General features: G+C 40.6%; 2 protein-coding genes across 2 annotated transcripts in view; both read left to right on the plus strand.

The window, feature by feature from the left end:
* The first annotated feature begins 1,187 nt into the window (after positions 1-1,187).
* On the plus strand, positions 1,188-16,488 carry spint1a (serine peptidase inhibitor, Kunitz type 1 a). The gene is made up of 11 exons (XM_062523714.1): positions 1,188-1,344; positions 1,601-2,056; positions 2,794-2,951; positions 3,428-3,569; positions 9,155-9,325; positions 9,676-9,723; positions 10,231-10,362; positions 10,822-10,872; positions 11,886-12,056; positions 14,020-14,079; positions 15,152-16,488. Exons 2-11 carry the CDS (start codon positions 1,639-1,641, stop codon positions 15,343-15,345), a joined length of 1,545 nt encoding a protein of 514 aa, XP_062379698.1. The 5' UTR covers positions 1,188-1,344; positions 1,601-1,638; the 3' UTR covers positions 15,346-16,488.
* A 4,453-nt stretch (positions 16,489-20,941) lies between these two features.
* The window catches only part of LOC134067227 (pleckstrin homology domain-containing family G member 3), a gene marked incomplete in the record, with an annotated part of 50,365 nt that continues 46,958 nt past the window's right edge, over positions 20,942-24,348 (plus strand). The window contains 1 exon segment of the mRNA XM_062522369.1: positions 20,942-21,134.

Here is a 24,348-nt window from a genome sequence, read left to right on the forward strand (position 1 = left end):
CTTTATGTAGGCCATTTTGTCTTGTTTTTGTAGCCTATATACTCGCCCTCTCAATTAAGTACAGTACATTGGGTGAATTAAATGCACATCTCAAAATATAATCAAATAGAATAATACAATAAAAGTTAAAATTGTCTATGCTACATTAACATTTATTGATTTAGAAATACAATAGGCTATGGATCAAGGTTTGCAGTAGGCTTATGTGTATTCTTCTGGTTTAATTGATTACTATTGATACAATTGATATCACCTGAGCTCCAACTGCTGTATCCTCTGGAATAGACGAGAGGAAGAGGTCCAAAGTTTTGTCCAGATTTCTTACACTGAGCACTGTTTACTCAAACATATACCTTCATTAATTACATACATGAGAGGTGTGTAGTGCATAGTCAAACTATGTAGTCTTTGCAAACATTGGTTGTCTGGGGCACGGGAGATTCAGCCCTTGAACTATCCAGGCAACTCTCAATTTATGTCCCCCAATACTGTGAATGACAGTGCCATCTTGTGGTTGATAAACAAAAAGCACATTTGCTGCTTGAAAATTATATTTTTTAATTGATACAGATTGTTGGGTCTTGGATCATAGACTTCCACACTAAGATATATAGAGTTCTAGTGATAGCCTACTTTTATTATATTTTGTAATAGCCTACCTAATATAGGCTAGGCTATCTAGTATTAGGCTGCTTCTGTCACAAAATCTCTACTCTACTCTACTATAATGACATTCATTCATTCATTCGTTAATTAATTTATTTATTTATATTTATTTTCTCCTGTAACATTACTAAGAACAGTCATTTTTTCGTGAAGGCGGAAGTCTACAAATCAGATAGTTTCCATTTGACGAGACCATTTCCTCGTCAGAAATAGGCTATTTGTAGTTGAGTCTCTCTGAGAGGCTACATCTGGCTTAATCTGAGTTTCTCTGTTCCCTTTTTTAAAACAAGGTAGGTTATCAATATGCTTCATCAAACAGTAGCCTAGGCTATGGCATATCCTAGGCCTACCTGTTGTTGTGATTCCATAATTCATTTCTTTTCATAAAGAATAAAAAAAGATGGCAAAGATGGAATAAAATTCCATAGAAACTACGTCCCAAGTGCAACAGTCATTGTAGTGATTCATAGTGGGCGTGGTCGAATAGAATTTCACTTCCTGGATATCACAGGTATCCGGACACACCTGTACCAAGAGCGTAGTAGGCCTAGTCGCAATCAGTCGTTTTTTTATCTTGACTGGTAGACCTCGAATACGGGCAATTTTGGTGGATTTCATACATACTTAGCAGATGCGGATCCCCAGAACGCGTGAGACTCGAACAAGTTTGATTTTATGGTAAGCGTAAAATGTATTTTCTTTCGCCTCTGGCAATCACTAACCCGTTTTCACACTCGGCGCCATAGTGCTGCGGAAACAGATCATTAGGATATAGGCTAATTTATTTCAAGCAGATTGCTCAACAAAGGGAAATAATTAGGCGTATGAAAAGTATGGATAACAGTCAATCAATAGCCTACAGTGAATGTTGAATGTTCACTCACTCATCAAATCTGTTTATCTTCATAAAGTTGTGTGTGTTTACGGTTTTCAGAGGTCCTCGTCTTAGAAGTGTTTGATCTAAGAACTGGAATGACAAGGATGACACTTGCCCGGGTAGAACTCATGTTCAGCGCCGTGGTGTTGCTTCAGGTATTTACGGGGAGCACAGAGGCCCAATTACCTGGTGAACAATGTCTGACGACGTTCAAGCAAGGGAAGAATGATTTTGTCCTGGACGCCGAGGAATCTCTAAAAGATGGCGCGACATTCATCTCCTCTCCGCCTGTGACGGGCGTCAATGACTGCATAGTGTCCTGCTGCAAACACCGATACTGCAACCTGGCTTTGGTGGAGAACGACGTCAGTACAGAAGGATCAATCAAGGCATGCTATCTGTTCAATTGTTTGTACAAACAGAAGAAGGTTTGTCGATTTTGGAGGAAGGAAGGATTCAATAATTATGTTTTAACTTCAGTCTTCGGAAATTACCTGGATGATCCAAATCCAGGTAAGAGCCCAACACTATTAGGCTACCTTGCGGATAGCCTATAGCCTTGCCTACTTCCACCACACTTGTATAAAGTCTGTGTGTATGTTTCTTTGCGTGTCTGTGTCTGTGTTCAATAGTCAGTCAAATTCAGCATTCCAAGCCGCATTGTTTTTCAGTAGGTAAAGCATGCTTGAAGGTGTTTGATTTGGATGTATGCAGTTCTAACTAAAAATATGGAAACACTGATGGTTGAGTAGCCTATAGCCTAATGATTTGTATCCCTGTTTAGTGTTTGGGGTATTCAGAGGCCTGCTTAGTGGCCTTGGTACAGCTTCACAACAAAGCATTATCAGGCATGTCCTCACATGAACATCCTCCTCAAGTAACCCCCTCACAGATAAGGTTTCGTTTTTAGGCTACTTCAGGTTTTCCACTTTGAGTTCCTTAAGGGCTTTTGACCATTGCAGTGCCCATTTTTCCAAGTGTCCTCCTCAACAGCGTTGAGAGCATGACATATTCTTAGTAATTTTGAGCCATGCATTTTCCTTGTTGGTGTTTATCTGCTTTGTGGTGAAGGTGAAGTATGTCACTGCAAATCTTGCAGTTTGCATAAGATGAGTGTTGGCTTGTTTAACTGGTATCACAAAAAATGATTGTGCAACTTTCCCCATCCGCAATGTGCGTCTGAACATATTTGTATCGGTGCCATATTTCCTGTCACACAAATGAGATCACGTTATTTTATCACCCCTCAGAAGATGAAGATGATCGCCCCCCGATTGCCAATGGTGGCCAGGACCGAGTCATCCAGCCTCAAGAAACAGTGACCCTCAATGGCCTTCAGAGCAAAGACGACAAAAAAATAGTCAATTACCAGTGGCGTATGTTATCAGGAAATCATGCTGTTATAGAGGTGAGCGAGTTAATTAAGAAGACCTGGATAAACCCCTAAATAGTCACGGATTTGGTCTCCTCCACATCCATTGTACTTTTGTGTTTTGTGTGATGATGAACTTTATCAAGAATCTTTGGTATTACAATAGGATGGAGGATTTGTTAGTGTGTTAAGAACACACTAACACTCGAACCAAGCGGCACTTTCTCTGTATTTGAATAGGACATGCCATAGAGAAATAATCCAATGTGTTTTACACGGGTTGCATTTACAGTTATTTAAAAAATAAAGTAAAAGAAAGAGCAAAAATAGATGATAAATTGTAGATGTCAAACATTTACATTTAGTGTCATTGTTTAATCTTCTGAATCAAATATTGGTTTATTTTAGTTAAGCAGTGACAGTAGCTACTGACAAATCTGTGTAAAGCTTAGTTAATGTGGTGGTCAAACAAAATTGAAGTGAGGCATAATCCATTTTTCATATCTCCACAGAAAACAACCTACGACGATGAAGTGATGGTGTCCAACCTCTCCTCTGGTGTGTACAAGTTCCAGCTGACGGTCACAGATGATATCGGCCAATCCGACTCTGCTCAAGTGACCGTCCTGGTGCTTACCCTTGAACAGTCCAACCGTAAGTCCACTGTGTTCGCAAGTGCTTTAAACAACTACATTTGTTCATTTGTACATAATGAGACACTGCATTTAATATTATTAGCAAATATTATGCGTAGTCATTAACAGTCATCACATTGATACTGCCATATAGTTTGGTTTAATGTTTTAACATAGTTTAAACATGCTAAAAACGTAGTTTGCAAATGTGCTGTCTTTTGAAAAATGCTGTCCACTCTCCGTTTCGGCTTTGATCATCCTGTCCAAATAACTTGTTTGGGCTGGTCTTCTGTTAGATAAAATCTGCTTACCATATTCTAGCAATGACCTCAAGACTGTGTTAGAACTTCCCTATTCTTGACGTCAAATCATGCATGATTTTTGAATCTGGGATGCAGACAGCCGATTATTGCCACAATATATTTCACCTCTTGTAGGTGTGAAGGTGGATGGACTACTAGTTTGAATGAGCATGTGAATGTGGGTCTGATTTTCCCCTCACCTATTTTGGGCTCCAGTTTATGAGTAAATAGGAAAACACTTCAGCCATGTGCCCCTTTTTCGGTAGAACTCCTTCGCCCCTCCCCTTCCATCTGAGAACTGGTTTGGTGAGTTTGCAAGCAGTTTCACATACAAGGCACAGATACCCTTGATGGTCAATGTTGTCGTCACTCACTAGGTAATGAAACCCTCTCTGGTTGGCCTTTTTGTGTGTGTTCACAGACATGCACCTCGCTTAGGCCTACCTCATTTCCTCAATGCCAAAATGCATGTGAAGGTTTTTGGTGTGTCTGTGCTATAACGCAAACACACAGAAAGAAGCAGCTGTCTGGTTTAGTCACTTAATATTCTCCTGTGCTATTGGTGGGAATGTATTGCAGTGCCAAGTCACGCTCATGGCGCCAGACAGAAAAGTGTGTTCTTCTTAATCCCACTGAAGCTGTGTGTAAACGGAACAGCACTTTCAACAGTGTTTAGTTTAAGGCGGACTGGTTAGGCAGAGGATGTTTGTTATTTTAAAACAGTTATGTTTGATTAGTGTTTGTTGAAAAGTATGTCTGTGTAGGAGTATCTTTCAGTTAGTCTAGTCTGAAACTGAGGTAAAAAGGTCATGCTCATACCTGTGACAGCAGTGTGATATAGTGCCACATGTAGGCCTATTATATTGCCAATGTCCGAGACTGATTCTAGGTATTGTAAGTTACTGTAGCATCAAAATTAGGTTGAGCTTCAGTAGAGTTTAGAGAAGTGATGGTATACCACCTGGGGAGTCTTAATTTGATTCTTTGTCTTTAGACAGACTGAGTGCCATGTAATGTGCTTTATGCACAGTTAGATGTGCGGAGTAAACAAATCTCAATAAAGGATAGCATATGAGCTGCATGGTTTCAGAAAAGTTTGAGATTTAAAAAATTCTAAAAATCACCAAATGTATTCTTTTGTGTGCATTACCACTGCACTGTGCATCGATGCAGACATGAAAAAAACTATAGAAAGTGGTGAAAAACAGGAAATAACACGTTAATCTCACAAGTCAACCACCAGAAAGTTTGATCTATAAACTCCTTAGTTTTATCAGAAGTGGTTAGTGACCACAGTCTGCATATTAAGTTAGGAGGCTTGTATCAAAAATACATTACGAAATCATAAGGATTTAGATTAATTTACGGGTCAGAATGCATTCAATTATTTTTTTCAATGCTGAAACTGAGATCATACTTATTCTTAAGTCATTCTACTTCACCTACTGTTGCTTGGGTTGTACACTGCCCTGCCCAGCCAAAAAAAGGTCACCACCTGGATTCTTATTTTTTTTTAAGATTATTTTTGGTGGCTTTTTGCCTTTATTCGTATAGGACAGTAGGGAGAGACAGGAAGCAAGTGGGAGAGAGAGATGGGGTGGGATCGGGAAACCTGGGTCCCCGTGGGCGCTCAGACCCGTGCATGCACAAGCACTGTAGCCTGCTGCGCCACAGCGCCCCCCACCACCTGGATTTAACTAAGAAAATAGGTAAGAGCCTCACTGTGGGGCCAGTGCTATGATCTGGGGTTGCTGCAGTTGGTCAGGGGTGCGTTTCCCGATAAAGATGGATAGACGCACTTACGAGGGTTTTCTACGATTCATCTTAAGATCGAACGCATGTGCACTGCTCTTAAGATGCTCTTAAGGGAGCTGTCCACGTTAAAAGTTCTGAAATATCCCCTAATTTGATGGTGATGTCAGGTGACTGCACGTCACAGCTAGCTTACCGTCTGAACTTCGGATCTATACATTAATATCAATTAACATCAATACGACAATAGAAAACCATTGACATCTGCATGTAAGCATCCCAAGTAGGCTATATACCACACACAAGCATACATCATTGTTATTATTTAACATTAGATTGTTGCTGCCCCATGTTTATGTTTGTTGGAAGATATGGAACATAACCTATTAGGCTTCGGCTAGCTCTAAATCGTGCCAGTTCTTTGCTAACCCACTTGTGAGAGCACGGTGTGCTGCCTATGTAATAACGTTTCGAGGTGTCACGCAGACGTTTGAAGAAAGAGGTTGAGTAAGAAAATGAGGAAATGTGTAGGCTTGAATAGGCTACTGTAACATATAGTCTAGACTTAGATTTTGACGCAGCACAGACTAAAACCACATGTTCCTTTCTCTGTTTTTATCTCATAGGCCTAATAAAAGATAGCCTAGGGCCTACACAAAGGCACAAAGATAATGACACAAACTTCTCGTTTCATAACTTGTTAGGCTGTTTTTGTCCGCTTTAATCACATTCACATGTCCATTGAATGAATGCTATTTTGCACGCTAAAATCTGAATCATCACAAGTGAATACAATAAAGAATGGTAACGTAAGTTGGATAATTATATTCTTAGTTAATCCCCCTTCATATCCTGCTGGTGACTCACTGAGGCATACGCGTTAAGACGCTCTTAGTCAGTAACGAGAACCCTGGAGCACTCGTAGATCTACGAGTGTTTTCACAATGCTCTTAAGCTACGATTCGTGAAACAGTCAGAAAACCTTAAGACGTTCGTAAGAGGGACTTAACGATCATCTTAGGCTTACAATTCTTTCGGCGAATGCACCCCTGGTCTAGGATCTCAAACATGAGCATTTTAGGCAAAGCGCTCTCCTGGTTTGAATCCTACTGGTCCTATTAGACAAGTTTGCATCTCATTGCCTTGTCATAGGGGTGCCCCAAGGCTCGGTGCTGGGGCCCCTTCCTTGTGCTGTGTATACTACCTCATTGGACCCAATCATCCACTCACACTGCTTCTCACATCACTGTTGTGTAGATGATACACAACTGTATCTATCCTTCCCGCCTGATGATGCCACAGTCTCAGCACAGATCTCAAACTGTCTCTCTGATATATCTGCTTGACTGAAAGAACATCACCTCTTGCTAAATTTCTGTAAGACTGAACTACTGGTCTTCCCAGACAAACAAACCATAGATCACATCAACATCAACATCAACATCAAGACTGACACCTTGCACCTACCAACACGACAAGAAATGTAGGCATCATGATTGATGACCAACTGATCAATATAAGGACAATATAAGGACAATCAGGACAACTGATCAATATAAGGACAATCAGACCGTACCTAACTCAACACGCCACTCAGCTCCTACAGACCATAGTAAAATCACTCCGACTACACCACCGCCCTCACAGGCCTTCCAGCTTGTGCACCATTAAGATCTACTGAGAAATAAGTTTTGAGTAACCACAGGTGGCACTAAAATCACTGGATCACTGAAATTGCAGGGATGGGACAAAACATATTGATCTCAATGGTCCATTTTGCCTGTTCAGGGTGGGAAATAAAAAAGAAAGATATTGGCATAACACAGGTAAAATTGGTGTTTTTAAAAAGAAGTGGTCATGGGGAATAAAGAAAATCTATAAGTCTGAGTCTATAAATCTGAAGTCAAATGAGCTTATAATGTCTGCAGACCAAACCCTACTACTGTTTGTCAGTGTATGTCACTTCCTCTCAGAGAAGCTGTTGATGCTGTTTAGTGCACATCTGACCACAGGACCAGGTGTTATCATGGATATAAATAGAATGGAAAGCCACACTTTCCCCCCCCTCACACATTCACACACTGTCCCACTCACACATGATCGACACTATCACAGATATTCAGTGCGACCACTGGTTTGTGTTGGAGTGTATAAATATTTGCACTTCTCCATGAGAAATGACCAATATTTTGTGAACTCTGCACATCATGTGCATTAATACTGCATTTGATGTGTGATGAGCAGTTTTCATGGGGTGGTGGTGATCAGGCAGCACATTCTCAATGCAGCATGTGACCGAGTGGCTTAAAACCCACGTTGTAGAATGTAGAATACCGATAGCTAGATAGATAATTGTATACTAAATGTGGGCGGGGCTACACGTTTGACCTTGCACAGGCGCCCTCTGGTGGCGGTGATCAGGCAGCACATTCTCAAATGTTGATTTTTATTTTTACCCCAGGACTAAACATGTTTGATCTGTAAAGAAAGAAAAAAAGATAGCTATTATAGACTAGTCAAGTACGTTCTTTAAGGCTTTTTGGAACCACCCTCATACATTTTTTTTTTTTTTTTTTTTTTAAACTGGGTGAACCCGGCCTCCCCTGCTGGCGAATTTGGATTTTGCCTGGCAGCTCAGGTTGGAAAACCTGCACAGCTATCTCCTCAGTTCCCTGCCATAACCTTTGGCTCCAATCACAAACTAGCTTATCCAAAAGATGCACCGTATCGTTGGTCTGATTGGTTGAAGGATTATGAAGCAGACTCCCCATACTAATGTTCAATCTTAAAAGATTGAACTTAGTATGGGGATAGCCAAACTACCTACCACGACCTGAATGTTATTCTTTACACGACTGACAACATGAGCCTTAGGCAAGTTACTTGCATGAATAAACTTGTTTGATCAACTTCTTTGTGTCTCCATAAATTAGTTTAGAATTTACATGAACCGAGAACAGCAACTTCTAGGCAGAGAAGCGGTAGGTTGGTTGCTAGTGACAAAATATGATCTTTTATTGTAGGCTAAGTTAACTTTAAGTTTGTTTCTTAAGTGCAGTAATAAGCTGAGCGAGTGGAGGAAGAAACTGCATGTAAGAAATGAGAGACTAACTTTGTTTTGTAGGCCTAGACCAGTGGTCTTCAACCTTTCTCAGCCCAAAGACCCCTTGGCTGAGAGAGACACTGTGCGCATGCCCCATATATCATCAGCTTTACAATTAGCCATTCCATTTTAATGAGGAGGGAGAAATGAAATATCTCATACCAGATGTTGTTTATTATTTCGGTGACGATAAAACATTGGAAGTTGCCTGTAAATGTACAGCTCATTCTGTAGCGGGACTCCGCCTTAATACTAAATGTAGCGTACTCCTCTACTCCTCACAGTGCTTTAGAGATAGATTAGACATTGGGAGCAGTTTTGGGTTCAGAGTCTTGTCTAAAGACACCTCGACAGCGTCAGGAGCTGGGCTTGATCCAGTGACCAGAATTACTACCGTCTAAGTCAACTGGCCACAACATATATTCATATCCAATCCTTCTCTTGCAGATCACTGCCTAGTGCCCAAGAAGGTGGGCCCCTGCCGAGGCTCCTTCCCCCGCTGGCACTACAACGCTGTCACAGAGAAGTGTGAGGAGTTCCTCTTTGGAGGATGCAAGGAGAACAGCAACAACTACCTGTCCGTCACTGAGTGTGAGAAGGCATGTGAGGGAGTATCAGGTATGAAGGAATGGGGCAGGGGCAACACAAGGCATTACAGTCGTTTCCTGTGTATTAGCCGCAGGACAGTGTTTTAAGCAAGTTATATGGCCCCGTGTATTAACCTCAAAGCTGAAGAAATGTTGCAGTATAGCATGATGTGGACTTTCAGAATAAGTGATGCTTTGGCAACACGAGGCAAAATCAGTCCTGTTGCTCTGTCTAGTATCTATATTTTAAGTTGGTGTTGTAAAACACTAAGCAGTCTTATTCCCAGTATAAAATACCGATAAAAATAGTATTAGCCTTTCACAGTACAGCATGATGGAGACTTTCAAAATGTTGATGATTTGTTGTGTTCTATTGTGCAGTTATGCCAGGTGCGACAGGTAGAAGAGTGCCTGTTCCAGTTTCTCCAGGTAAGCTGTGAGCGTGTGCTGCATTTTGAATGAAATGGTGAATATTTTGTATATTATATTTGTACAGAAAAAGACCTGTGCTTCTAATTATACCAACTACTAGTTCTCAAATTTGGTCATGTGGATATAAGGCACTGTCTAAGATCTGGCTGCCGGATATTGGATCACCACTTTTGTTCTGATATCTGGAAGCCTGAGTTCACTATCTGGGTTTTTGCTCACAATTTGGTGCCACTCACTTTGAAAATCTCTCCTGCGCCCCTGGCTTAGCATATAAGCTATTATTTATATAATGAATATAATATAACAAATATAAGCTATTATTATTTTGCATGACAGCGGACAACATATCCTGATGTCTAGAGAGTCCTCTAATCAGACTTTGTAAGCTCACTTCTACACGTGTATACATTACACATCTTTTCACCTTTTCACTGTTGTGTCCGTGTGTGTGTCCGTGTGTGTGTCCGTCCGTGTGTGTGTCCATGTGTGTGTCCGTGTCCCCAGTGGAGATGTGTGGGACACCCTGTGATACTGATCAGTTCACATGCGCTAATGGCTGCTGCCTGCACCCGGGGCTGGAGTGTGATGGAGAGAAACAGTGCAGCGATGGCTCCGATGAGAACTCTTGCACAGAGTGTGAGTACTCTCTCTCTCTTTTTCTTTCTCTCTCTTTCTCTCTATCTCTCTTTCTCTCTCTTCCTTACTTTCTCTCTCTGTCTCTCTATCATATCTGTGTGTGTGTTTGTGTGTACATGCGTGCCTGTGCTTACACGCGGTTCGTTGCCTGTATTCCTGTCATTGTTCATCTTCATATCTGTTTCTTACTGTCTGAGTGTTATGTCGGAGAGTAGAATTTGTTTTTATCTGTCTTAGTTCCTATAAAACATATCCACTTGCATTGTTGATTTATTATATCTTATAATACTGTCATTAATATTCAATAAATGCTCAATTTAAGCTAATCATTTATTTATTAATTAAGATGTACAGCTGTAGGCCTACCTAGCTGTGCAAAGTAAAAGTTTGATGGTTGTTAAGCATTGCCATTCAGAGGATAAGTTTTCTCTCTTTGTTTCTTTTGTTTTTTTCCATCAGTGAAGGATCACCTCTCGAGGCTTCTCAAAATCAAAGTGAATGAGGGGAAAGGTCAGTATATGTAGTTGATATGTAGTATTGCATGTGTCTTTCATTCATCCTTCCTCTAGTTACCGACCCTCCTGAGCCACCAAATGCAAGAGCTTGCCTTGACTACATTTTTTTTTCACTTTACATTTTGTAATTAATGTTATACTGTAAAAGTTAATGATTAAATATTTCAAATCCAAAAGAAGCTAGATTGTAATTGAATTATATAAGCCTATTCTTCAAAGTGACGTTCATTTGACATTGATCCAAAATATATCTGATTGGGTCATTGAGCGTTTTTGGTTAACGCTAAACTGTTTGGTTGTTATGTCCAACGGCACAGGCACAACAGCTTTTTCGCTAAACAAAAACGTTTAGTAGTGCAGCCAGATGGTTTTCGCCACTTTAAAAGCCTTGTCACCATAACCTTTGTTAAAGGAACACTTCACCGTTTTTTTCATATTAAACTATGTTATTCGCTTAAACTATGTTATTAAACTTAACTTAAACTATGTTATTCGTTAAGACGAGTTGAAACATACCTCTCACGTTTCAATGCGTGCACTAACTGGCTCTGGAGCGCGGCACAACTTTGATAGCACTTAGCTAGCCCAATGCATTCATTAGGATCCAAACAGAGATGAAGTTAGAAGTGACCAAACACCTCCATGTTTCCCCAATTAAAATACATTTAGGCTACCCGAGTAGTCACACGACCAAGTATGGTGAGACAAATTAAAACGTGGTGCATTTCTAAGCAGGTAAAAGGGATAACTATATTGTGTGGCGGAATAATATTGGGAGCACTTAGACTCTGCGCAGTAATATCCTCACTCCAAAGTGAAACTGAAAGTGCAAGAGTGAGGATATTACTCTACATAATACATATACTCTCTCTCTCTTATTTATGTCTCTCTGTATCCACACATACTCTACATAATACATACTCTCTCTCTCTCTCTCTCTCTCTCTCTTATCTATGTCTCTCTGTGTCCACACATACTCTAATACAGTCTGTTGTTCCTTCTGTCCAGCGCGCTGCACTGAGCCCCCGGTCACTGGGCCCTGCAGGGCCAGCTTCACCAAATGGTTCTACGACCCTTATAGCCAGTCCTGCTCCCGCTTTAACTTTGGGGGCTGCGGTGGAAACGAGAACCAGTTTGAAAAGGAGGACATCTGCATTAATACCTGTCAAGGAGTAACTGGTGAGAGTAACTACAGTTTCATGATCATAAGATTTTTTTAACAACCAAGGACATGGCTCATTTTGTAGGACTGTGCATCAATGACTTCCACATTTTGTGAAATGCTGTTTACACTGCTGTCCTCTACACCAACATTTTTAGCCCATTTTGATGTAAAATATTGTTAAACCAGCAGTATACTACAATTTGCCCCCTTTGAGACTCTTGTTGAAGGCAACTCATTTGCTACCATTGTAAAAATTATTTTGATGGCATGTGTGGACATATATATAATGTCATCTTATATATACAGTGGGGAGAAAATGTATTTGATACCATGCTAAAGTTGCCTAGAAAGAGGAATATAAACATAGTAGGCCTATTAGCCTGTTTGATGCTCATTGAACTCGATGCAAATCAAACAGGCTAATAGGTCTACTGGAAAAAGCACCATGCCAATCTCTAGCTATGGTGAAGGGTATGTGATGATGTGGGGCTATTTGAATTCCAAAGGCCAAGGGAACTTTATCAGGATGCATAATATCCTGGATCCATGAAATAGCTGGCCTTTAAAAATAAAAATCTGCCTGCCCCTATGTTAACCCTGTGTGTTAAATTCCCATAGGGTTACATAGGGGGTCAAATACTTCCTTCCCCTAGCATTTAAGGAAAACATTTATTTATTTACGATACATTCTTCAATCGCAAATAAAATTGGTGTCCTTGGCGGTTTGATTTTTACTCATTTTTTGAATTAAGGCATTAAGATCAATTGTCAAATGCTGATTTTATATTCCTGTTTTAGCATGGTATCAAATACATGTGCTCCCCACTGTATATAAGATGACATACAGTGGCTATAGTAAGTATTCATACCCATGCTAAAGTTGACTAAAAAGAGGAATATAAAATCATCTTTTGAGAATTGATTGTAATGCCTTAATTCAAAAAATGAGTAAAAATCAAACCGCTAAGGACACTAATTTTCTTTGTGATTGAAGAATGTATCGTAAATAGATAAATGTTCTTCCTTAAATACAGGGAGCATAAGTAGTTGACCCCTATGTTAAATTCCCATAGGAGCAGGAGGATTTTTTATATGTTTTTATTTTTAAAGGCCAGCTATTTCATGGATCCAGGATATTATGCATCCTGATAAAGTTCCCTTGGCCTTTGGAATTAAAATAGCCCCACATTATCACATACCCTTCACCATAGCTAGAGATTGGCATGGTGCTTTTTCCAGTTAGCCTATTAGCCTGTTTGATGCTCATTGAGCTCAATGCAAATCAAACAGGCTAATAGGCTAACTGGAAAAAGCACCATGCCAGTCTCTAGCTATGGTGAAGGGTATGTGATGATGTGGGGCTATTTTAATTCCAAAGGCCAAGGGAACTTTATCAGGATGCATAATATCCTGGATCCATGAAATAGCTGGCCTTTAAAAATAAAAACATATTAAAAATCCTCCTGCTCCTATGGGAATTTAACATAGGGGTCAATTACTTATGCTCCCTGTATTTAAGGAAGAACATTTATCTATTTTTGATACATTCTTCAATCACAAAGAAAATTAGTGTCCTTAGCGGTTTGATTTTTACTCATTTTTTGAATTAAGGCATTACAATCAATTCTCAAAAGATGATTTTATATTCCTCTTTTTAGTCAACTTTAGCATGGGTATGAATACTTACTATAGCCACTGTATACTGGCTATTCCCACTAGCGGTCCAGGTGTCCGAGGCTCAGACTGGACCACGATATAAACATTTTTAGGAAAACTCTCTCTGCATGCTGTTGACTGCCAGAAGACACCAGTTATCATTTTATGCCCTTTGTCCCAACAGTGCTGTTGGTAGTGTTTGTAGGGGTTTAGACCAACATTCTCTTTGCTTCTACACACTGCTACACACGAGACTCGAGAGACATAATCTAGGCACTATCTAGTTGCATTTGCTTAATGGTCTTTTTTTTTCTTGAACAGACAGGGATGTGTTTGCCCGAAGGGGGAAATTCGAAGCCCAGGACAGTGACAGCGATAAAGGTATTTTTTTTTTCTTTTCTATCTAGCTCGCACCTCTTTCCTTAATTTCATGGCATGGCATGTCATATTAGTAAAGAAGGAAGAAACCGCTCACTCTGTTACTAGACACAGTGGACATGTTGACAGTGTTTTGGCTGTGCAGCCCTTTTCAAGTCCTTTGTCATGTCATGTCATGTCAAGTGTCATGTCATATACCATAGCAGTCCATGACATTGAGCTACCCATAATGTTTTTGATGATGGTGCGTATCCATAATAAACATGTAGTAGTCATTGTAGCATAACTTCTGTACAGGTCCCTTTACAGTACAGGTATATTACATCATATTAAATAGTAGCATTCAATACCATAAAGTGTTGCTATAACAAACTACGACATGTCATACCTTACGCTTACATTATTATTGGTACTCCATATCATTACATAAAAAAACAAACTACACTGTGTAGAAGCGTCCCATGCCATCCCAGTCTTTGACTGCTGTTCCCATGCCATCCCAGTCTCTAACTGCTGTTCCCATGCCATCCCAGTCTTTGACTGCTGTTCCCATGCCATCCCAGTCTCTAACTGCTGTTCCCATGCCATGCCAGTCTCTAACTACTGTTCCCATGCCATCCCAGTCTTTGACTGCTGTTCCCATGCCATCCCAGTCTTTGACTGCTGTTCCCATGCCATCCCAGTCTCTGACTGCTGTTCCCATGCCATCCCAGTCTTTGACTGCTGTTCCCATGCCATCCCAGTCTTTGACTGCTGTTCCCATGCCATCCTAGTCTCTAACTGCTGTTCCCATGCCATCCCAGTCTTTGACTGCTGTTCCCATGCCATCCCAGTCTCTAACTGCTGTTCCCATGCCATCCCAGTCTCTAACTACTGTTCCCATGCCATCCCAGTCTTTGACTGCTGTTCCCATGCCATCCCAGTCTCTAACTACTGTTCCCATGCCATCCCAGTCTTTGACTGCTGTTCCCATGCCATCCCAGTCTCTAACTACTGTTCCCATGCCATCCCAGTCTTTGACTGCTGTTCCCATGCCATCCCAGTCTCTAACTGCTGTTGTGGTCTCTGTGCTCAGGCCCGCTGATTATCGCTGTCCTGCTGGGTGTGGCCATCCTGGTCCTGCTGGTGGTGTTGGGCTACTGCTTCCTGAAGGGCAAGAAGAAGGACCGTCAGCCACACCACCAGCGCGTGGGTGTCAACGGCACACATGGCACCACGCTGGAGGACACCGAGAAGCTCGTCTACAACAGCACCACCAAGCCCATCTGATGGGGCGGCCTCCACGGGAGGCAATATGGAGTTGGTCAACACCAGCACCACTAAGGCCTACCTGATGCCACCACTGCCTTTCAATTTCCCTCTCTTCCGTGTGTGGACATTGGGATGGCTAAAGGTAGCTTTCTGTACACAAACTCTAGCTATATATGTAAGTGTTTTTCAGCACAGCTTTGTCCACAGTGTGTCCCAGTGCTTTGGATGGGTGGTGAAGCTACGGTGGATGGAACCGAAACTGTGAGGCTGTTTCTTTTCTTTTTTTTAGAAGAGCAGCACTGTGGTGTGATTTTGTTTTGTGCTATGTGAATATTTTTAGAGTTAACATGAACTTTAATCTCCAAATACAAGCATAATTATTCATGAGCAATCTTAAGAAGGTTCATGATTCCTTATTTTTACAAGAGATATTTTTTAATTGTCATGTCTGTATGCTTAATTTTCCTGTCGGGGTTGTTGTACAGCAACTCTGCTCTCAGGGTACCAGTGGTCTGTGGTTAAATGATATCTATGGTTATGGTGTTGCTTTTAAAGCCCCTTTACACCTATACAAATATTCGCCACCGTTTCGACAACTGTCTAGTTCTTGCATAACAAATGTATCTCTTTTTGACAGAAGAGATTTTTTGTACATAAATACAAATGTCTTGTAGGACTGTTATGCTATAGTGTTAAGTTTTATGATTTGCTCAATGTAAGAACAACATACAGCTCTGGCACATATAGGCTATTGTCTCTCTGTCGTATGTGTATAGAAGGAATATGTTACTTCCCTTCACTTCTCCAACCTGAGCCTCTTTCTGCATTTGTACATAGTTTTATAATATCTTAGAAGTGAGACGAAATATTACACCACCTTACTCCAAGAATGGAAATAAAATCTGATAACAAAAAATGACTGTGTGGAGTGTGTATAGATGAGGTGAACCATCTTGGTGGTGATTTTAGATAATGCATTTCTGCTATATATTTATGGTTGATTTGTAATGTGTTTTATTGCACACACACAAAACAAAATAGTCTGTGAGTCATTTTGGGCGATCAGTGCAAACTGAGGGCACCAAACTTTATTGCTATTTTCTGATGTGCCAATGGCACAAAACTGCATGATTACATCTGACTCACTGCTGAAACTGGATTTTTTTTTGTTTATGTACAATCTGTATAATGCTTTACATTGTCAGATTAATCATACTATGTCTTAATTACATTTTATCAAAAATGCCCTCCTCCCCCTATACTGCTTGGTGCTACCCTGATCTCTGGCTGCAGTGTGGCTGCAGCACAAGAAGTAGATCATAGATGCAACATTTTGGTTACTGAAATATTCACATCGCATAGAAATTCTTCATGGATAGAAGTCTTCATGTTGTTTTATCCAATATTAGTTGTGCAGATATATAGCCTATCTTATACACAACCATTGAACCAACAAAGTAAATGCAAAAATAGAGACCTTTGTGTAATTATTCCATTTGTGGAGAGACTGAGGTTATGCTTCTATACAAAGCATTTGATTGTCAGTATGCATTTTGGATAACCAAAGTCATGAGGAGTTTCCATAGGGCATTTTAAAAACGCAAGACATACCTTGGCAAATAATGGTTGACAGTATTCATATGTCATGCTACTTTTGTACACAGCTTCACAACTTGGTACTAGGGCTCAGTTGTGTTTCTAGGTCACATGATATGGTCATTTCAGAGATGCTTGCAGTCCGCCAGGAAGAAAAAGCTATATTCTAGCCTCTGTAGCCCTGTCTCAGTACATCATACAGTATTCTGATTTTCTCTACTGAAACTACTGTGTCTCAGCTTTCCAAAGAGGCCAGGCATTGGATTATAGGTCAAACTAGGTGGGTATAGTGGCCTCTAAAGCAGGCGCTGTGCAATTTCAGCAAACGTTGAAATTGTGAATGATAGCCTTTTAAAAAGAATGGCCTCAGCTCTCAAACTCGGAGAATTTTGTATCTCCCTTCTCCAATGCTCATTCACCTTTTTCTTGAATTTCCCCTTGGGGATCAATAAAGTATCTATCTAGCTAGCTAGCTACAGCAGTCTTTTTAGTTTTTTTTAAATTTATTTTTTATGCATGACTGGATTATTTTGATCTTTTTAGTGGACGTATAAAGTTGGAGATGTCTCAACTCCTCCTTCATCACATCTTGAGAGTATATGCTTTTAGAAAATATATTGTGTAATTGGTTAAATCAAGTTTCCCTTCATGAGATGCCAAAAGATAACAGTTTTCTCTAAAAGAAAAGACATTAGTCATACACATGATTTACCTTTACCCAGACATGTAATTATATGTATTTGTGTGTGTGTGTGTGTGTGTGTGTGCGCATGGGTGTGTGTCAGTGTGTGTGCATGCGTGCGTGTGTAACCATATCATCCTAAACCAGCGACCCTTTGCTCGACAGTCGACACCACCCTCTACAGGCCAATGGGTGAAGTCAGTAATTGTACACATAAATTCATCTATTTTATAGCCCTCCATGGATGAAATTCCACAAAACTCTCAGAGAATGTCAAGTTAATCATACACATTTGTTTCAAATTTCATTTTCTTTTATCTCAAGCTCAGTTCTTGTCTCCGAAAAAAATAAATGAAAATAAATTACACTTGTCAACTTGTCTGTATCTCCTATTTTTGCAATTTATATGCATGTATACATGGGCTAAATGTGCGCATAGATGTTAGTGTGTGTGCATGTGTCCGTGTGTGTGTATTTCTGCATGAATTTGTGCGCGCGTGTGTGTGTGTGTGTGTGTGTGTGTGTGTGTGTGTGTGCAAGTGCATGCGTGACCGCATATACCAGCAGCCCTTTGCTCAACACCCCCATCTACAGGCCAATGGGTGTACAGTCACTAAATTTCTTTTATAGCCCTCCTCCATGGATGAAATTCCACAATTCTCCCAGAGGATGTTAACATAGCCAACCTCCCAGGAGGTTAGTTATGTTAAATGTAAGGGTTGCGAAGGACCATCTGCATCTGAACACAGTAAGTGTTATCGGTCAGAGAACTGTCTATCCATCAGCTATTTATTGTTCATAACTCAAGGTCTACTAATCTCAGTCTGTCCATCAGCTGATTATTTTACAAAACTCAGGGTTTTTACTAACCAGTAGTCCTTCAGTCAGCTTCTGACTAAATAAAGAATATGGCAGTTGCAGACAGTTATTTTGGTTGTGACCATAGCTTCATGGGTTTATTTGGTTAACAAGAAAATTAAAGTAAGAGGGCAAAATGTTATCTGAAGATAGAAAAGTTTGTTTTGATGTCACATCCCTGATTGGTTTGCCAAGACATCAACTGCTCCAGCCTCAGATTTTATTTTAGAATATACATTTACTCTACTGCTCAGAGTTGCATTGGCTTATAGACTTAGTCAGGCTGTCTTTCCTTGGATGAAGGTTTTTTCCAGAGTGATAATTTGGTTATAAAGTAGACTGGTTGGTGTGAGTTTTCCCACCACAGTAGTTTGCTTTGTTACAGTTGATTCCACTGTTGCAAAGCCCGCTTGTTGTCGATTAAATCATCGTTTAGATTGATATGAGACGCTGATTAATTTATTTGACCAGATCTACTTCATGCCCCATTATACAGAATTAATAGCCCTCTGCCAGCCAATCAGAATACAGTATTTCTTGCCTCTTGGGGATAGGTTTTCAAGTCTTGTAGAGTTTCTTTTAAAAGTTGGTATACCATGATTTTTGCGCATGTATTTTTGTATATTCAAATGACCGATTATTTGTATTTTAATGAAATACATTTTATAGTGTTTGATGTATTTGCTCCCACCTCTGGCCTATACCCAATGTATTATGCAGACCTGCAAAGTCATGAGGAGGGTGGGAAAGGTCAAAACCCACCTTGGTTCACATTTCGAGGATGCTTTCAGTCAATATAAGGTTTTGGTGGTTAAATATGATTTCCCTTCATGGTACCGACCAAAATGTATTAGGTGTACACATACAGTATTTCACCGAAATCCATAAAATCCCATTCATTTCGATGGTAAATCTACTTAAGAGTGTGTAGAAATCTTCAGCTGTGAGTTTGGAAAGTCCATCACACATTGTTGTCATGTGGGGGCACAGACAAACCAAATAAAACAGGTTTTATTTCTCGTGGCACCGACCTCTCTGCTGGCTAATGGACTAAAAGGGTATCCTAACATCTTTGTAATACTGTCCACTTCAGGGACCATTCAATGTAAGACTACTTTTCATAACTCACAGAGTGCATCATACTCTTCTGGCATTCTGGTTTTTCTGTGAGGTAGGCCTGAATTATGCCTAGAATTCACCAGCAGAGGGCAGCCTTATTTCATGGTTGACATCATATCCAGTCCAGTCCAGGCTAGTCCTAGTAGTTTAATTGTAGGCTATATGGTTGTAGTCTAGTTCACAAACCATGCTCAGAATGTTGCCTGTTTACAAACCCATACTTGAATCATTAAACACAGTTTTCTTCATGTAGTGGCATTCAGGGACATAGTTAGTTGATCTTTGAATGGCATGTTCCTCCTCACAGGTTGCCAGAGAGAATGTGGGTCATGACATTTCATTTTCACATAAATTCTTTTCAATAGGGTATGGGCATTTTAAAATGGCAAGAACAGAGTTGATGTCTCAGGATTTTCAGATAACTGTCTGGAGGGAAAGAAGAAGTGCCTCTGAACAGCATGCGTCACTATGGCTTCAGCAATGTTATTATTATTAGGCCTATTGCTATTATTATTATTATTACTTGTAATGCTTTGGCAATATTGTAACCTCAACAGTCATGCCAATAAAGCACAATGAATTTGAATTTGAATTTAATACATCCATTAGCATTATGATTAACTGCCAGTCCATGTCAGGATTGAAAATGTATACTATTTTCCCTTTAGGAGTATATTTAATACAGAGGCCACATGTGGTACGAGCTGGCATAGCAAGAGAGCCGCCTGTGGCTAGTAAGTCTTGACAAGGAGCCTTTTAACTAAGCATAACCTACTGTATGTCTGATAGATCAAATCTGAAGAGGTCATCACTTGTAGGTTGATATCATAATGCATTCTTTCAAGACCTGTTGTCTTTGTCTAATTTGACCACTGACAAAATACTAGTTATGTTTCAATAGAATTATGGGCGTTCCATATCATGCAAATACCAAATGAAACCAATGAAAAAGGAAACCAGATTAGACAATTATTATTGCTACTCTGAAGAAGACACTACTGTGTCGAAACGTCAGTTCTTTTGTTTGCACCATTAAAGACTGCAAGTGTATTCAGTGTGCTCCAGTCTCCTTCCTAATTAATCATTATTGCTCCTTTCTTTACTTTCCATCAACCCATTGGAGTAAAGCGTCTACAAAGACGCATTAATTAGCAATATTGGAGTGGGTTGAAACTCTGGCTCTCCAGAGGAGATGGGAGAAATTGTTAGTTTCAATGCATGTAGGTGACACACTTCGACAGCTTTCAAATGAATGGCATGATACAGAAATATTATGAGAAGGTGCGCTCAAGGTGAAGCAAGCAACTCTGTTGTTATGTCAGTGACGTAATGAATGTGGGCGGGGTGGTTCTTGCGCTGTAATTACAGCAAAGTGTGGAGTTGAGTCGCGTTTTGAGCAGGATGAGAGCGGGACAAAACTTGACTAGGATGGTGCAATGATTTCAAGGAACGGTGCGATGAGCAAGTCTTTGCGAATGTGAATATATAATCGTATTGCTCATTTTTTTTGTTTGGGGACCTAACACGCAAGAGTCAGATCTGAAGTAAACTGGTAAGTGCAATTTGGCAACTGTTGACAAGGCGAAACGGAAGCGCTCTCCTCATTAGTGGCTTAGCTTGCCTTGCACATAGTTTAGTTTGTGAATATTTATATCGTCAACGGCAGATGTTAGGTATGTATCTGGCAGTTGCATTTATCAGTTGAGTTTTTGAGTTAGGTGTGGTGTGAGACTGTTAAACTTCAACGTAAGTTGATTGCTAGAGGGCATAATGTTGCTGTAGTAGTAGTGGTGGTGGTGGTGTGTAGACTTGACTACCTTGCACACTGAATTCCTCAACCAGACTTATTTCGTCTACCTACACAGGTTTTGTGCTCGTGAATCATGAACAAAGTGTGTGTTTAATGAATTTTTAAATGAAAGAACGTTTTGAAAGTCTTCGACTTCTTCTCAGTGATTTGCATGAACATCTACATGTAGATGGCTAGTCTACCACTTTGTGTTTCATTACTGTTATTTTATCATATGGTTTATTATTGTGTTTCCTTTCATTTGATAGCCATTTGTTTTGTCGGTGTATCTATTGTTGTCATGCCTTTTGAGGGTCAGGCCATACTTGCCCCTTTTTAGATGTTTATTGTTAAATAGGCTACTTTAACTGATACCCTGAAGGGAAAATGCATTTTTACCAACTGTAGCCAAATATCCTGCTGATATGGTGACCTACATCTATACTGCTCTCACACACTCACACTTGCATGCCACAATGACGACCCAGAGCCCTGGCAAGGGTAAAAGTTTCGGGCAGATAAGGACTGTTTGTTTTATAAAAGAAAACATGACCATTTGCAGTTGAGCTGAACTTTGCTCAGTCCATCAGCACTGTGTGCTCTGAAAGTGAGGGTTGACCTTGGAACGATTTTTTATCCACCTCCTCCCCCTCTGCTACCTCCACCTCCTCCACCCATCCCAGAAAATATCTACTACACCCTCTACTCTGTGTCAGTGGGGAAGGGCTGCAGAGTGGTTCCTCTATCTGATGGTGCATCTTGTTGTGTCTGGGGGGACACATTCACTGCGGCTTGGAGGGGAGGAACACAGACGGGGAGAGTTTGTGGCTTCTGCTGCGCTGTCAGAAGACGGGGAGGATTGTTATCTATGACCCAGACATTTTGGAAGAGGGAGAAAAAAGAAATGTTTTTGCATTTCAGAAAACTAACCATAAAGGAACTCCACCTCATACCCCAGACATAACTACATGATTCTGTGTCCCAGAGGAGACATACACACACACACACACACACACATACACACACACTTGCAGCCAGCCAGCTCCAACACATACATTGTTAATGAGAGGATCTGTTTTAAAAACTGAAGAGCAATAGTTAAGTCTAGTGCAGTTCTCTGGGCTTGTGGAGCAGTGTGCTCCAGTGTTTCCCATTGTTTGTGGAGCAGGCTGCAGAGCTCCGTGAGGGCCTGTGGTGCGCCTCACCCCAGGGTGTTGAAGCGTCGTCTGCTTCCTGATCTGGGCACAGATAGGTGCTGCCAAGGGAGTGGATCTCTTCCGCCTCGCGCTGCGCTCACTTCCCCTTATCGCCGAGCACAAAGCCAAGCGCCTCACGCAGTCATGACCCCATCTGATGGTGAAAGCCGACTGCTGGTTGTCATTATGCAGAAAAAGGCCCATGTGAGAAATGGTGACGCTCAAAAATGCAGTTTAGGGTGTGGGGTATGTTTGTATGTTAATGCTGGATGGGTTTTAGTATCTCTAATGGAAATTAGAGTCTTGTCATGTGACTGGTCTAGTTCATACAGTGGATGTCTATGCTGAGGATCCTCTTTTAGGACCAAATTTGGTGCCATTTGTGGAATTTTTTGAAAGTACAATTTAAAAATAGGCGTACACACTTAATTGCTTCTTCCCACAGAGGCAAATTTAGCTGTTTTCTTCATAATCTGGTGTGGAATGGTTATTTATAGAACATGTCTGGCACTCTTGGGTTGTCATCCTAAAAGAGAGAACCTATGAGGAACCACTCTGCCAAGAGAGAGTCCAGAAACTGATGAGAGGGGTTCCACGGTGCATTGTATTTTTTATTCTGTTCCTTTATAAGAAGAAACGGAATGTTTTCTGAAAGAATCCTTTCGTAGAAGTGTAGTTTGGATGAAACATTCCTTTTTGTATTAAAATAAGTTGTTTCCTGCCCCTCGTTTAGTAAGGTTCAGTGAAATTGATACTGGGTCTGTACCACCAGAGCCCCAAATTATAACAGAAGCTGAAACAGACTCAGTAACCGTCACTTTCCTTTGGAAGCTTTTTGGCTGTCTGAGACAGAATGACTTACATCTGTGTGGAGCAAAGTGAGATCATCATCAAACAGTTTTATATTGTTTCGACTGTAAAGAGCCTTTATTACAGATGCCAAAAGCAGCCATTTAAATCCAAGCAGCTGAAAATGGGGTAGCAAACCCTCTGGCATTTATCCAAACAAAGGGGTCTGAGTTGCCAGAAATGAGTCTGGACGTTCCAGGTCTTGACTATTTTATAAGGACTTAGTGGTGGATTACATGGACAAGATAAGAAACCTTGGGAAGGTCTGATTGAGGCTGAACGAGGATTAGTCTTAAAACATACATTCACTGCTGTCGTGTACAAGCCCCATTTCCCAGGCCGCCCTCAAGGACTAACCACTCAAGGCAAGATAAACAAGGTGACTTAATGACCACTTTCTAAAATGGTTGTGTTCACGGTCAAGTCTTTTCCATGACATGATTTGTGCTCTGCGACATTTCCTTTTTTAGAGGTCCAATTCACTTGAATATTAGGTTTCCTTGTGTTACCCCATTGTGGGAATTGGGTCTTTTGAGATCCTTAGAGTGACACAGTGTGCACACTATACTTTGGTACCAGATGAATGTCAACCCTTTTCAAACTCAAGACTTTTTTACCCAGAAAGAGCTTCTCATTGAAGGTGAAGAGGTCCTGTTAATTATTAGCACTAGGGACAGAAACTGAAGGGTCAGTTCATGGTCTGTGCTGCCTAATATTTAGTGCTTTAGTGGCTCAAGTGTCGTATTACTGAAACGGTGGGTTGTATGATGACTGAGTATTGATAGACGAAGTGTGTGTGGGTGTGTGTAATGAGATCATAAGGAAATAATATGTGTGCTGTACGTACACACTACAGATGCTGAGAGAGAGAGAGAGAGAGAGAGAGAGAGAGAGAGAGAGAGAGAGACTGTGGTTTATCGTATCCTCCTGTG

The sequence above is a fragment of the Sardina pilchardus genome, chromosome 20 (assembly GCF_963854185.1).
Source record: "Sardina pilchardus chromosome 20, fSarPil1.1, whole genome shotgun sequence".
Classification (NCBI taxonomy): Eukaryota; Metazoa; Chordata; class Actinopteri; order Clupeiformes; family Clupeidae; genus Sardina; species Sardina pilchardus.

Coding starts and splice junctions, on each gene's coding strand:
- spint1a (XM_062523714.1), top strand. CDS start 1,639: ATGACAAGGATGACACTTGCCCGGGTAGAACTCATGTTCAGCGCCGTG. Junction 3,570..9,154: donor TACCCTTGAACAGTCCAACC/GTAAGTCCACTG, acceptor CTTCTCTTGCAG/ATCACTGCCTAGTGCCCAAG. Junction 9,724..10,230: donor GCCTGTTCCAGTTTCTCCAG/GTAAGCTGTGAG, acceptor CCGTGTCCCCAG/TGGAGATGTGTGGGACACCC.